The 15930-nt window shown below is 45.4% G+C and overlaps 1 protein-coding gene across 5 annotated transcripts in view; it reads right to left on the bottom strand.

Annotated features, from left to right (window-relative positions):
- The window catches only part of grid2ipb (glutamate receptor, ionotropic, delta 2 (Grid2) interacting protein, b), a 35566-nt gene that overhangs the window by 7581 nt on the left and 12055 nt on the right, over window positions 1–15930 (bottom strand). For 2 of the 5 annotated variants that reach the window (XM_070991443.1, XM_070991446.1), the window contains 12 exons: window positions 12983–13270; window positions 10672–10757; window positions 8158–8227; window positions 6075–6227; window positions 5724–5879; window positions 4903–5053; window positions 4464–4602; window positions 3376–3461; window positions 2951–3101; window positions 1956–2257; window positions 1341–1385; window positions 64–813 (listed from right to left, as the gene is read on the bottom strand). In XM_070991443.1, the coding sequence (XP_070847544.1) occupies window positions 64–813; window positions 1341–1385; window positions 1956–2257; window positions 2951–3101; window positions 3376–3461; window positions 4464–4602; window positions 4903–5053; window positions 5724–5879; window positions 6075–6227; window positions 8158–8227; window positions 10672–10757; window positions 12983–13270 (2377 nt within the window). Of the gene's footprint in view, window positions 1–63; window positions 814–1340; window positions 1386–1955; window positions 2258–2950; window positions 3102–3375; window positions 3462–4463; window positions 4603–4901; window positions 5054–5723; window positions 5880–6074; window positions 6228–8157; window positions 8228–10671; window positions 10758–12982; window positions 13271–15930 lie in introns of all 5 variants that reach the window. The other 3 variants (XM_070991445.1, XM_070991447.1, XM_070991444.1) reach the window with 2 other exon arrangements.

Raw genomic sequence — 15930 nt, 5'->3', positions numbered from 1 at the left:
GCTGCACTTTCACCGGGCAGAAAGCGAACATTTCACATCACTCTTTACGTTTTAAGATGTTACCTGTTGCGACGGGTGTTCCTGCCGTGGGGTTTCATAGGTTTTAGTGTGACTGGGGAGGGTGGAGTGAGAGGCCGGAGGCTGGGAGAGCAGCGAGGAGACATGGCTCTGGCACTGGGACGGGCTGTGATCCTGCAGGGACGGGGGCAGCGGGCCCTGGTAGCTGTGTTGGTGGTGGAGCTGGTGGTGTCTCTGGAGGACGAGCTGGCTCGGTCTCAGCGGCTGAGGGGAGGGCTGCGGGGAGGGCTGGAGGATAGGCTGGGGCTGGCTGAGCTGCCGGGGGAGGAAGCTGGGGCGGGACGCCTGGGAAGAGCGCAGGGTGGTGGAGACCAGGGTGGTGTGGATGTGTGACAGCCGGGTGGAGGTCTGGAAGCGCTGGTGAGCTTTCTCCGCTTCTTCTCTGGCGGGGAGCACTTTGTGGAGAGGTGAGCGGCTGGACAGGAGCGTCCGGGGAGGCGGCGGGGGTGGAGGGATGATGGGGTGGTGGGGCTGGAAGGGCATCCGGCTGCGGGGCACGTGCTCAGGGGAGAAGCGGACGGGCGGCAAGGGGTCAGTGAATTGAACAGGAGGCGGTATCAGAGCCTGGAAAGGCGGGGGAGGTGGGGGGCTCTGGGTCGGTGGTGGGGGGATGGGTTCAGATTCTGATGAGTAGGAGGGAGAGGAGGCCTCATCGCTGCTGCTGTGATCATCGCTGCTGCCACTGCTGAGCTGACGGGGCAGGAAGCCCAGGTCCTGGTCCTCCTGGAAGCTCATCTGCAGGACGGAGAGGGGCACCATCAGACCTGATAACCACCACCTTCACCTCCACCTACTCTACCACACAGCTGAGTTGACATAAAGAAAATGCACTGTGGTTCTTTTTTACTTTAAATTCTTGCTTATGAATTGTCATTTTATCTACTTATGGAACAGAAAAGTCATAAAAAGCAGCACATTTAAATAACTGCTCCTCTACATAATTGCAGAACACATGCACTTAAATATTATATTACACCCCCATCTATTTATGGAACAGAAGAAATGTAGCACAATAACATGAAGTTGACTGTAAAATACTGAAAAGAATCCTAAAAAGAGGTACAACCCAGTGAATTATGTAAACATGCTGCTCTCCGCACCTCCCAGACCACAAACACCGAACCACCCAGACAAAGAACGCAGCTACGTCCGCTTGGTGATTTAACGTCAGCCAGCCCCTCATCACAACCTTAAACTTCTACTCAGAAATAAGCAGATAAAATCAGACTCTACTGTATAACCAAGTATCATGTTTTACTTACAGGCACCCCTCTTCTTCTGAAACCAAGACAACCACCTTGATATATCTGTTCATGTGACACAAGTGTTCATTGTAGCGTACATTAGAGCTGCTCTAATGCGAACATGCAACACTACAACGTCTTTACTTAAGTGTCAAGAAAAAGCAGTGAAACAGTAACTACAGTATGAGACAGTAGTATAATTCCCGTGAACAGGCAGCAGCTTGCAGTAAAATACTGACATTGTTCTTTGTTCACAGTCTCATGTGTTTACAGCAATAACACTAGTGTGTCACAATTCATTGAATTTTTTTTTTTTTTACAATTAAAATGTAATTTTGAAATAGAAATAATAATTTGTATTACTTTTAGCCTCATGATATCTTGCAGGATTGATGGCCAATGGTTCCTTTCGCTGAACCTGGAACAGTTACTGATGTGTTACAGGTCTCTTCTTTTTGAAAAAAGTCATAAGACACCTGTAGCATAGCGCTAACTCTCACAGTCACTGGTTCAGTGAAAGGAATGACTAAAGTTGCACAGCATCAAGGATCCAGATATAACAGTATATTCAATACAAAGCATGAGCTCGATGTGTGTGCGTATGGCTGATGATCGGAGGCGGGTCATCCTCACCTCCTCGTAGTCGTTCTCCCCGGGTACGAAGTCGTCCACCAGAGTGACCCGGTGGCCCAGCTGCTCGCTCAGAGCGTCCAGGAACTTGTCAGTGTCCCGGCTGCGAGGGGGGCGGGAGAAGGTGAAGAGCTTCTTGCGGCGGGTCAGCGTGCTGGGGCCGCCGTCTGAGTGCTGAGGGGAGGCGGGGGGGCTTTCCAGGCTGACGTAGGGGTTGGAGTCCACACTGCTCTGGTGGTGGATCTCGTACACAGGAGTGGGGAGAGGCTCCTTCCAGGACAGGGACAGGCCGGATTTCCGGTTACCTGCAAAGCAGGTAATCAAAGGTGGTTGCTGTCATCATGGACGCTCGGGCTGCAGGCGTTCACATCATTTCTAATTGGACGGCGTGGCTTTCAGTATATAATATGCAACTTATTCCCTTAAGAAATGACGTATGTGTGACATTCTTGGTCACGTTGTTGCCTTGAGGATCCTTTCATCTGAGAGGTTACCATGGCAACACAGAGATACACTGCAGACTGTAGGCTTTGAATGGTTTCTAATGTAAATAAAAATCAAGGGCTCTCATGCCATGTTCACATCGGATTGGTAAAAAGCAGCTGATGTTGATGTTAAATCAACCATAAAAACAAGGCTGCAGATGAGAGATATGCATTTAAGTGGCATGGTTTTAATTTTAAAACATTTTTAGTCATCTGCAACGACCAACGTCCACCAGTACCACTGTGCAATTACCAGTCACACTGACACTTTTCCCCATTTAGCAGCTTGTCTTTACATGACATGAACATGGCATCAGCCATGTGCCATCGAGGCCCAAAGTTATGCAGTCTTCATTCCTGCCAAATACTGAGCAGCAACAGATTTCAATGATTCACTCTGCAAATGCATCGAGCCGAAGTGACACATGAACCACTGATGTGCCTGAAAGCAAGTGCACGTTGTGTGTGTGCATGCAATTGAGTGTTCGGGCATGTGTGTCAGCCCCAGAGTACCTGTGAGAGGGGGGAGCGTGAGGGGGGAGAGCGAGCGCCCGTAGGCCTCAGTCTGCGCCGGGCCCTCGGGCTCTGCCGAGGAGCCACCCTGCAGTGGCGACACACTCTTCCCTGCGTACACGTTCTCCAGCTCCGTGTACACACCTGTCATCTACGGGTGGAGGGCATGATCAGCGGGTTAGCACACGGTCGCTGCGACACATTCGCTTTGAAGGCCTGCTGCTTTTATGCCTTTTAGGAAACAATTTGCAGGCCACAGGTTAACTGCAGCCACGGATCGCGTTTGAAACCACATGTTGAATTGCAGGAATTATGAGCAGGACCTTCAAATGATGTGAGGCCAGAGAGCACACGTAACATATAACTAGCATTCAGTATGCCAGTTGGTGAATAGCAAGGCGGTGAAAAGCTGCAGTTATACCTACATGACTGAGGTCGGGGGACTCGGGGAAGGAGGTTCCATCTCCTGACTGCCTCTCCTCCGGGCTCCCAGATTCATCCACATGAATTCCTGAAGCACAACAAGGCATGAACAGTGACAAATGGACGTAAGCCTCCTCCTTCCATCCACCCCCAGCCAGGGGGGGAGAGAGGATGGAGCAGAGCAGAACAGCATGGAGGAGCAAAAGGCAAAAAGCTTGGCTCCTGGTGCAGGAGTTAGCAATGGCAAATGGAAAACAGGAGAAACCATGAATGAAAAACCTCAAACAGCCTCAGCTGCAAATAAACATCGACGGATTGAGGACATTTTCAAAAGCAAGACAGCAGAGATATGGACTTCATGTATGAACTGGTGATGGTGATTTGGGTCTTATGTGGCCTTTATGTATCCACACATCTTTTTCTGACACAGTCTACTGCACTTTATAGCAATTACACACATCCCTCCTGGGAGCTGACCACTGCAAACACGGCCTTATTACTGAGCTCTGAGCAGTTCAACTGGGGCGACTGGGGGTCAGATATCTGGCTCAAGGGAATATTACCAGTACAATAACTGCTGACGGAAGCTCATGCACTGCAATAATACTGAATTAATAATGAAGGGTAGATTTAAATATGTATATATTAGCTTTCATACAAAGCAATAATCCCACTAACTCTACAATAAAGTTTCTTATTATTATTATCATTATTATTATTATTATTGTTATCATTATTGAAAGACTGCAATATCTTGAGAACTACTGGATGGTTTACTGTTCGTGGTCCTGACTCTACCAGCAGGGCCACCATGACGTTGACATTTGTGGCTGGGACTTAAATATCTTCGCAACTGGTGGATGAATGCTGTGAAGTCTGGTACACACATTCATGGTCTCAAGAGGAGGAACGGTAAAAACAGAACAAGAATCCTCTGATCAGCTGAGGGTGACTTAAAGTTTTTGATCCAGATTGGAGCTGGATAGCTATTAAAACCTCGGTATAAACCCAACCAGCTCCGTGGAGATAATGTTGATTTGTGCTGCGGGGCAGTGAAATCTTGCTCTTGTTGTCGTAGCGTGCAGCGTACCCATTCCCAGGTGAGTCCCGATAATGCAGTCGTCGGAGCTCCTCTCTCGGATGCAGCCGCGGTACGAGGTCCCCGTCACGCGCATGGAGCTGCTGCGCCGGTGGTGCTCCGGACCTACGTCAGGCTCCAGCACAGCTGCAAAACACACACACACACGTTCAGCACTGTGCTGTCGCTTTTCATGAGCTAATTAAGCACAGCTGCTCCCGTGTACCTTTATTAAGTATAAAGACCAACTTCATCCACCAATTTTTCTTACTTTTAGTGATCAGGATCACATGATATGAATCTAACCTGTCCTCGAAACCCAATCATAACATTCTCCTGTTGGCAAAATCACGTTTCTTTTTCAAATCAAACAGGCAGCTGACTATCTGCTGATGCTGCACGTGTATTCTTCCGAACGCGGATCATTTCGGCGTCGTGCTCTTGGCTCACCGCTGCTCTTGAAACCCAGGAAGCGTGACAGCTTGCTCTGGCAGCGCTCCTGTTCGTCGTAGGTCAGTAGCTGGTGGATGAACTGCCAGATCAACTGTTTGGCCGGAGTGTCCAGCACTGGAAACACATCCACTATCAGGGTGTCCACATTCCTGCAAACACACACACAACGCATCCAGGCACATACACACCATCTTTACATAACCAAGTCCTGATGGGTAATCGATTTAGCTTTGATTTATGCTCTTTGTTGTAATGGCACATATATCTGAGGATGAGATAAAGGATGAGAAAAGATTACGTAAAGGTGGGAGGATGACAAGGATGTCAGCTGTGCTAGGATTTATCCCCTCGGGTGTGTACAGTGTATGCACATACTGCAGAATTCACTTGGTACTGTATTTTGCTTATAATCCTGCAGCATCACATGTTTGAATCATCTGCAGAGCTCCTACTCCATCCATCCAGATCTTCCTCTCCTTCAAGCCTTCATCCTTGAGCAAATATCAGTGCCAATTGGGAGGAATAAACTTCCTGCTTAGCTGTGTGCATTTCTGTCTCCACTGCTTTTCTCTCACTGTCCATCATTCATTCTCTCAATCTCTCTCTCTTAATAGTGCCCTTAACAGCCTGATATATTGAGTATAAAAACACAGTTTCCCAGGCAACAGCTAATTTTCAGTACAGTCAATGTAAGCTCGCTAGTTCACAGTCTCAACACAGAGAGGTTGACAGATGCTGAGAGGTGAACTTAAAGCTCAGCTGGTGCTCCTCATGCATCCTCCCATCCTCTCAGTCCACTTCTATTTAGATTCCACTGACCTGTGTTGGAAGAAGGTCTCCAGGGCCTTGCAGACCGTGTACCTCTCCTGGATGGTCAGCAGGTGCTCCAGCTGCTGGCTGAAGGTCCGCCCGTGGACTTTGATGCTCGGGGGAAGAATCTCTGCCACCCACTGCAGAGAGCTGAGAGCTGGAGACCTGGGCGATGGAAGACTACCATTATTTTTCCACTCATACATTTATTCTTACTGAAGTATTGTTTCAGCTTTGTTGTGCATCTTTACTGAACAACGCATTGAACAGAGAGGTCTGATGTTTGTTTGCTTGTCCCTGCGGACCGCGCACTGCCGGAAATGCCACATCAAAATGTCAGGTTTGCTGGGGTGCGCCGACCTGGAGCGTGGTAACGTGGTGGGGGCCAGGTTGGGAGATTCCTCTGGGTCGGTTTGGTCCGAAGAGAAGTCAGACGGACCCTCCTCCACCACCAGGGTGGGCATTGCTCCGCTACCCTGCAGCATAGACACCACCTTCTCATGGGAACAGTTCCTACAAAGAGAGACAGAACAGGAGAGAGAACTTCAGACGTCAGAAGTAAACGATGGACTTTTGGCTGTACAGCACATAGACTGAAGGAATGAAATCTACTGCAAAGGTCTGTACTCACTGATGAAGCCTGTGCGATAAAAAAAAGTCTTATTTTGTGCATATAAATAGATAAAACAGAAACAGGTAATCTAACTTATGAGAACACATCATTATCATTATTATTATTATTACTTCATGTATCAAATTTTCCAATGTTTGTAGAAGCCAAACACCATATGCTCACTTTGTAAACACATCACTGAACGCTCCCACATGTCTTCTACCTGATTTTCTTCCCCTCTCTCTGGTGAACAACTCTGTTTTGCTGGTCACCTCCTACTGCCTCTGCACTGTTATCAGGCAGAGCAGCAAAATTATACAGCGCCAATCAAATCAGTACATCAGGCAGCCATGGGAACAGCTCTGCGATTCACATGGCTATCAGGGTGGCGGAGTGAGTAATACTGTTTCTTCGCACAGCACTGGATATATTGGCTGATACGTTGCTTGATATACTGCACTTCCAGAGCTCATATGGGTTCAACTGGATTTCTTCCACGCTGAACTTCTTATCTGCACTCCCACACTCACTCTCTGAAAATCCAGAGGCAGAAGGTCAAGAAGTTGTTAAGTCCACAAAGCAACCATGACTACTCCCACAAGAAAAGTTCTGTTTACATAAAGGCTGTGTTCACGTGCATCGCCTCATACATGCATACTGTACCTGCACCATCTACACATGGAGGGCACTGCATGCTCTAAAGCCTCTTAAGGCTCTATAAATTAAACTGACTTGACTGCACAGTCACACACAGTTTTGGAAATTATGCTTATTCACTTTCTTGCTGAGTTAGATGAGAAGATCGATACCACTGATGTCTAAATGCTAATTAGGAGGCTTCCGCCAGCAGCCAGTCAGCTTAGCTGGAGACTCTGCTCCAGTCCTTTCCAGCACCTAAACCCCACTAAAACCACAGCTTGCCTCTTAAGACTGTTTGCACAGACTAAACAAACAAGATGTAACATGTTAATTAGTGACATTTAGCTGTGCTGGGAAGTGGATTTTGTTAATGTTGGACAGAATTAGGTTAGCTGTTTTGCTGAGAGTTGGATAAGAGTTCTATCTTTGTGAGACACAGCAACCTCCTGGAGACTTACTGACCAGGAAATAGTCGACCACAAACCCAGTAACACCGCAACTCGTCATTTTTACACTTGTACGATTTTTGTGCACATTAAACAAGCAAGCTGTCGGGTCCACGACCTCGGAGCCGCAGTGCTCCAGGATGACAGTAGTGTTGCTTTGCTACATACGTAGATTTTATTGTCCTGTGGATTAACCGAGCAGCTTTCAGCATCGCAATTCTGAGAAACTGTAAACGATGTAAAACATAGGCATTTTGAATGTGTGCTTCCTATGCAAAAAATCATTTCCTGCCCTCCATCTACAGTTCACACCACAATAAAAGTGACATGACCTGCTGTAAATAACTTTTTTACTTATTTATCTACTTGTCTCTACATTAAACTCCCTCATCAATCAAATCAAATTTTTTCATTTCATGGCCGACACTTTCATTTTCCCCTGAGGATGACTGACAGGCAGCAGATGAAATACACGCACTGCTGTTGACCACTCTGTGGTCAACAAACTGTGAAATAATGATTAAAGAGCAACTATAACAAAACCAAATAAAAGCTTCAAGTGTTCTGTGATGAATTATCGGTACGATGAATGATGTTTTTCATAGTGGCAGCAGATGGCTTCAGCTAGAGAAGAACGAGCCCTGATATCTCAAAATATACTTAAGTTCAAGAACTTTAGACAAAATACGACAACAACTGCTGCTGCTAATAATACTAATAATGATGTCATCTATGAAAGACAAACCTCATGTCCAGCCCATTGAGGAAGAGGATGCGGTCGCCTGTTTTGAGTCCACATTCCTCGGCAGGACTATCTGAGAGGGAGACAATGATGGCAGAAAATCAAACATCAATCACAGACTGAAAATGGATCCTGGCACAACCTCGCCAGCTAACAAGGTGCACTGAACAGACTGGGACAACAGGGAAAGATGGTGACTAATGTGATGCTGTCAATCTGTGTATGGCATCCAACAAAGCCCATCAGCGAACCAGATCGCCGTGCTAAATCTTATTACGTAAGGAAACAGCGCTGTCAAAACAATCCCCGGTGGAATCTGTTCTGACTGCACTGTACCCATCCGCCGTCGCCTCCTCATCTGTCAACTCGCTGCCAAATTTTCCTCACATGCCAGCTTCATTTTTTCTCAACCCTTCATGCGATAGTGTGTGTAGATTTAGGCATGTTCACAGGCCACAGGGCACACTCGAACTCCCTGAGTTTGTGCTTTCCTGGTTATCAGTTAGGATCCGTGCACAGATCACGATGAGAGACATGCCATCCACCCCCACTATCTCCATGTCAACCTCCATAAGGCCCACTGAGTCAGTCCGCCCTGGCCGCTTCAGCACATGATGGTGGGAGATGATGGTGGGTGGGAACAGTGCCGTCATCATCAAATACACACACACACACACACACACAACACACACCTCCCTCTTCAGAGAGGAACCTGGCAAAGTCCCACTACAGTAACTTCACAGGCTCTCTTGTCTGCAGATACTCTTATTTGGGAAGGCAATAACAGTTAATTAAATAACCTTTTACTGCTGGAAATAATAAAAAAAAAAAGAAAGTAATTAACATGTTCACCAAAAGCGCTTAGTGGCAATTAGCCTGACAAATATTAAACAGTGTTTGGTTTTCATGCCAGTAATCCCTGTGGTAAAAAGCTCTGGTCCTATTTTAACCAAAAATTCATTCAGCAGAGGAAGCTGTCTGACTGAGGGCACTCTGACCATAATGATTAAAAAAAAAAAAAACAACAAAAAAAACAATTAAAAATTCTGAATGGCTGACCCGACCGAACCAATAAACAGGGCTTTGTAGTTATTCCACGTGTTGATGTAAATCTATAAAGAACAGTTATCTGAATCAACGCCAGATGTGAGAGATGATCCATCGTTAAACCACTTTAATAACCTCAAGGGAACCATTTTTGGGAAATGCATTTATTTGCTTTGTTGACTGGAGTTAAGTGAGAAGACTGATAGCATTCTAGTGTCTGTCAATTCACTAAGAAGTGAAAGGCAGCAGCCCGTTAGCTTAGCTTAGCACAGAGATGGGAAACAGAGGGAAACAAAGGGAGAGCCTGGCTCTCTTCAAAGGAAACAAGATCTGCCGACCAGGATGTCTATAATGTGTATAAAATTCAAAATGATTTTTATTGGGGGCTATGTTAAGAAATAGTCCTGCACATATTTTCCTATAAAACCTCAAATAATCTTTTTTACACTTTAAATACAGCTTAACAAGATATCACGTTAGTGAGTGGTTCAGAGGTATTGGGAGGTGAATTTTGTTACCTCTGAGCAGAGCCAGGCCAGCTGTTTCCCCACATTTTAACTCTTTATGCTAAGCTAAGCTAAGCTAAGCTAAGCTGAAGCCTCATATTTACCGGACAGACATGAGTGTGGTGTCGATCTTCCCACGCAACTCTTGGCAAGGTGGCGAATGAGTTTCCCCAAATGTAGAAGTAGTAAACTCTTAGAAAAGATTCAACACTTTTACCTGACATCACCTGTATGCAAAATCATAACTTAAGTAATCAATACATACTTTCTAACCCTGATGAAATGTGTGAAGAGCATGATAGCAAAAGATATGAAGAATGAACTTATGATAAAATGTGATGCTTATATAACATCTCCTTATCTATTTCATATCTCATTTTTAAGCAGCTTGAATTGGTATTTACTTTTCTAAATCATCAATTTCTACAAAACAATACTGCATCAGGACAATTTGATCATTATCACAGCATGATTAGATTGCACTGATACAGTATACTCTCAAACTCGAGGACCGAGTTGTGAAATTACTTCCGCCTTTCTCTGAGAAAAAAAAAAACCAGGGTGCTAAAAAAACAGAAAGACAAACTCCAGATGAAAGCCTGTGTAGACTCTGAATATAACTGTGTAGTACTGACTGACTGCTATAAGCGTCTGCTGCTGTACAGTACAGCCTGTTCTGAGTGTTTTCCTCTTAACGTTTCATTGGTGAGTCAGACAAATCCACTTCCTGGTACAGTCATACTCACACACACACACACACACACACACACACAAACACCTCCTGATCACCTCCAACCCCCAGCGGCTGGCACCACAACAGACTCACCCACAAAAAAACACACACATCAGCCCACTCCACCCTCGCCAGCCAACACAGAACAATGTTTGGGTCAAGCACCGCACACACAGAGAGGAGGCAGCTATCAGGGCTGTACTGGACCGGCTTTTAATATAGAAACAGTACCTGGGATGACAGAGTCGATGCAGACGGGAGCGTGACCTCGCAGCGTGAAGCCGAAGTTCTTCTTGCCCCTGTAGACACGAACGATCCTGACGAGAGGCAGGAAGTGAGATGAGAGACATAACAGCAGGTGTACGAGCAGAGCCTTGAAAATAACCCTTCACTTACTGTATCAATGAAAAGACACGTGAGTGCAAAAAGCGCCATTAAGGACAAAAGCTTTGCAGCTTTGCTTCTGTCCTTGAATGACAAATTCACGATTTTTTTCAGAAATGCATGTCTTAAAAATAATAAGCAAAGCTTTGTTCTCATGTTTTGAACACTTTTCACAGTCTGTTCTCGCGCCATGTCTCAATCGTCACCAATAATAAGCTGTTTGAGACATTTTCAATGCATTTCTTCATCCTCAGATGGTCGAGCAAAGGTTATAAAATCAATGCAATCCAGATTATTTCTACTTCACATCAGTCTACTAACAACTATTAATGTCACTAAGTCTGCACTGAATGATTATTTTCATGATCAGTTAATATGTCAGCTATATTTTTGACCCACTGATCAATCATTCGGCCAATAAGATGTCAGAGAAGAGTGAAAAATGACACTGACTGTCTCACACTGACTGACTTGAAAGTGTCCTGAGACAACTTCTGTTGTGATTTGGCGCTATACAAATAAATAAAATTGAATTGAATTGACTCTTCGGTATTTGACTGATGCAAAGATCAATCAGTAATTACAACCGTTGTCAATCCTATAACCAGTGAATCATTTCAGCTTTCACTGTGACATCACTTAGCTACACTGATGCTTCACAACCGTTCTGTGAATGGATGGGGAGCCCAGCTGTCTCTGGACAGAGCGCTCACTCACTGCTGTTTACAGGGCTGTTGTTGTGCCTCACTTCTGATTTGATTTGTCACTTCCTGTCGGTGGGAGTCTGAACAGGAGGGGATATGACGCTCATCTTTACTGCGATCCTACATTGTGATTTAGGCTGATGAACATGGCTTTTCTTTCTTTTTTTTCCTACATAACTATCCAAACTAGCACATCCTCAAACTCCTATCACTCTACGCGTCTGTCTCTGAGTTTTATTCTCCAGCTTCCGGCCAAAATAAAAATAATTCACGACAGACTCGACATGGAAAACAACACGCTTTGACATTTGGCTGATGGTGGTGCTTTGCTCTCATTCACCCCAGTGGAGGAGTGCTCAGTGGATCCTCCCGTCACATCAAAAACGAGATACTTGGGCTGTCTACCCACAGTCCGTTGCCATGGAAACGACCCAAGGCAACGCTGCCTCTATATGTAAACAGGGGGAAGACGAGCGAAGAGGAAGATGGGAGGGAAAACAGAGGGATCTGTTCTTTGATGGCCACGTTTACTGGCTGTTATGTAAGATGAGCTAAATGCAGATGGGTGCATTAGGTGCAGCGTGTGTGTGTGCGCGCGCATGTGTGTGTGTGTGTGAGGAGCGTGTCGGGCTGTGCTGCCACAAAAACAGCCGCAGCATCAGCCTCGAGCACACTTGACAAACTGAGCGCCTACAACTGTCAGGCTGCTCAAGGCCACTCCTGATTCCCATCCACACGGCTGCTGGTCAAAATGATACCTGCCTTAACTCTACACACATCGTCTAATTGGAATTGGAATTACTTAATGAAACCACTGAGACAGCAGCTACTGGTTCATTGTGCAGCAGCTCCAATATTGGCCAGAATAGACAATTGGCAATCTATAGTGATTGAGTATCGACACAATACCAATTTGGCCATTTTGATGTAAAAGACCATCCACTAAAACTACACTTTAAACACATCTATGGGTGGATTCATTAAAAAAACTGTTATATCTCTGTTTCTGAAAATGTGTTCAGTGAGTTGATATCATCATCTATCTATCTATGAAGGCAGATCTTGGGATTTAGTTAGCTGGTTCGGTGTGGGAGTGCTTGCCGCCCCTTTAATCCTCCACTCCGCTGTGGCAGTGACAGTCGTGTAATCAGTGTGTTCGTGGGTGGAGGATGAGCGGGAGAGGTTGAATGTTGAATGGTCAGGGACTTTACGACAAAGCAAGATTAACATGTTGAGTCAGTGAGGGGACACACACAAGCGGGGGGGGGGGCGGTGGAAAACGTGAGCTTTAGGATGGAAGAATCTAAATCTCTGACTAATAAAGTCAATCTCTGGCTGCTGCATTACATGCTGAGATGAACAGTAAACAACATTTCAAACACAGTCAACGAGACTCATTAACATCATATCATTATAAAAACAACAACTTAGGAGTCTCATACATGTGTGCTCACCTCTGATTGGGCCCAATAGGGGGATGTGCAGGTAACCCAGAGATGGACTTCCTTAAGCCCCTGTCTCTTTCTCTCTCCCTCTCCTCACCCCTCCCTCCTGGTTCTCCATCTCTGGGCACCGAGCTGGCCCGTTTGGACCCGTGGTGGCGGTCGGAGTGGTCCTCGCTCCGACTGCGCCGGATCCTGCCCTGCGGCTCGCTGATGCTCTTGCTGCGGCAGAGTCGGTTGATCACGTTCTGGGACACGGCCTCGTCGAAGCGCTGCCGGTGCTTCTTGGGAATGAATATTCTGGCGAACATGGTGGCATGTGAGGAAAATGAAGGAGGTCGATTTTAATTTTTGTCCGCAAAGAGTCAGCAAAAAGAGAAAGAGCAGGAAAGAGGGTGGATCTACATCACAGATCCACCCTGGTCCATTTGGAAAACATAGAGACCACAACCAAAAGCCGTGGATTCCCAGTGACACAACAGCAGCAAGTCAAACATCCAGCATGAGCAGAGATTAAAAAGTGATGATCAACTCGACCGCTGCTGCCTCACTAATTCAAATCAACAGGCTTCCTCCCTCATTGAAAGAAAAGAAAAAGGCTTTTGGTGGACAGGTGAGGCGGTCTTTCCCTGCTGTCCCCAGAGAGAACAAAGACAGAGAAGTTGAATAAAAAGCCAGAGAGAAAAGATCTCTCTCTGAGGAGAGACAGTGAGGATATGCTGCCGTCGCTCGCTGCTTGCTGGAGTCTCACTGCTGCAGCGTGAGGTACCAGAGCCAGAATACAGCAAGAGAAAAAGGTGTGGGAGTGAGCGAGCATGGGATTTCTCCTCTGCTATCTCTCTCTCTCTTTCCGTTTACAGTATCTCATTGTCACCCTCTCGCTCTCCTACACTTCCGTCCACGCCTCACCTCTGTGTTACTCTGTCGGTGTGAGCACGGAGAAGGAAGCTGTCATCTGACCTCGGACCTTACCAATTATCCTGGCAGCGCTCAGTAGGTGGACAGGTTTGAATGACAAAAATCATTCTCATTTGAGTTGGGAGTCCAGCATTTTTCCAACGGCGTCATGTCCTAACAAAAGAAACTAACAACAACAAGGGGAAAAAACATCCCAAAGGAGCTCGGCAGTCCTGTATTTCTTTAAAGAGTCAGTCCAGAGTTTTGGTATTACACTTTTATAAAGTTGGGAGACATATGAGAGACAAATTTAAAAACTAATGGTCCAAATTGGTACAGCAGAGACCAAGATGTGCTGACTTTTAGTCCGCAGTGTGGGTCAAGCTCCAAAAATGTAGGATCCTACTATTCCCATGATGCAATGCTTCATGAGACCCTGCCTTTCTTGCCGAGATTTAGTTAAGAAGATTGATACCACTCTAATATCTATGTGGTAAATATGAAGCTATAGCCAGGAGGCAGTTAGCTTAGCTTAGCATAAAAACTGGAAACAGGGGGAAGGAGCTAGCCCGGCTCTGTCCAAGAAATCAGTATCAATAAAGCTCATGAATTAACTTGTAACATCTTATTTGATTAATCTGTGAAAATAATATAGAGTTTAAAAATGGCTAGGTTCTGTTGCAGAAAGCAGTGGAGCCAGGCTAGCTGTTTCACCCTGTGTCCAGGCTTTATGCTAAGCTAAGCTAACTATCTCCAGGCTACACCTTTATATTCAGCATACAGACACGGGAGTGGTATCAATCTTCTCATCTAACTCTCGGCAGCAAAGTGAGTAAACATATTCCCAAGGTGACAAACTATTCCTTAAACAAAGTCAGTGAGACAGTTTAGCCAACAACTGGACAAAAACTGACAGAAAAAAATCAAGTTTAAAATGTTTCAGTATATGTGCAATATGATATCTGAGTTTTATTAGCAATACCATGATAACATGTTTTCTGAAAGGTTAGTTTGAGGAGAGGCACTTTTACATTTAACAAAGGACAGTTCTAATGTTAAATTCTGGCTATATACAAACAGCCATACCAGAGCTTTAAAGGTGTCTAAAATTTGAAAAATTATGATTTAAATTACAAACTATCTGATTAAACACTATGAATCTGACTTCCAAATGTTTGATACTCTAAAAAAACATGACGTTTTGATACCAAGCCCGACTAAACAGACTAAAACATGAATTTTGTGGCACAATAAACACGCAAAATGCCGAAGAGGGGATTAAGTATAGACTGTTGATGGCGTTTTGTATGGAGCATCGGCTGGTTAACAAAAGCACAACTCAGACCAGGAGAACAAAGCAACATGACTCGTCCTCTGCACACAAAGACTCGGCTGACAACAAAACAACTTTTCATTCAAGTTATCAGAACTGCTGCCAGGAGAAAAGACAACTACCCGCCCACACACACACACCCGCACACCCCCCCGACACACACACACCCGCACACCCCCCCCCAACTCACACACTCCCTCACACACACGTGTCTTCTACAGCTATTGTTTACTTGTGAGGATATTAACAGTGCTGCTAGCAGGGAGTTAGCTTAGCTTAGCATAAAGCCTGGAAACAGGAGGAAACAGCTAGCTCAGTGCTGTCCAGTGTTTACGAGATGCTGGTCGGTGGACTTTCTTACCTACCAGAGAGGATATGGTTATATTTCTCAAAATATCAAACTATTGTTTCACACCCACTAAAGAAGCCCCTTAAAGAAGTGAGAACTGGCCGAAATCACCTCATTTTGGGGGATTTATTACGGCAACAATGTACTTATATGTTCATGAAAATAGGAAACTGTCCAACATATTAACTGTCTTTTACAAACCTAAACGAAAAGTGAAAAGTTTAGCCTGCAGTGATTAACGTGAATAAAAGGCAGCCAAAATCTCAGCTGATACATCGAGCCAGTTAGAGGTTTATCATTTGATCCATGTTTGTTAAATCATAGACGCATTAAGCTCCAACTGAGAGCAAAGCAACGAACGCAGATTCACACAAACAAGCG

This window comes from Chaetodon trifascialis, chromosome 21 (genome assembly GCF_039877785.1).
Source record: "Chaetodon trifascialis isolate fChaTrf1 chromosome 21, fChaTrf1.hap1, whole genome shotgun sequence".
NCBI lineage: Eukaryota > Metazoa > Chordata > Actinopteri > Chaetodontiformes > Chaetodontidae > Chaetodon > Chaetodon trifascialis.
The sequence above is the reverse complement of the archived record's forward strand: the minus strand, read 5'-3'. Positions and strand labels throughout refer to the sequence as shown.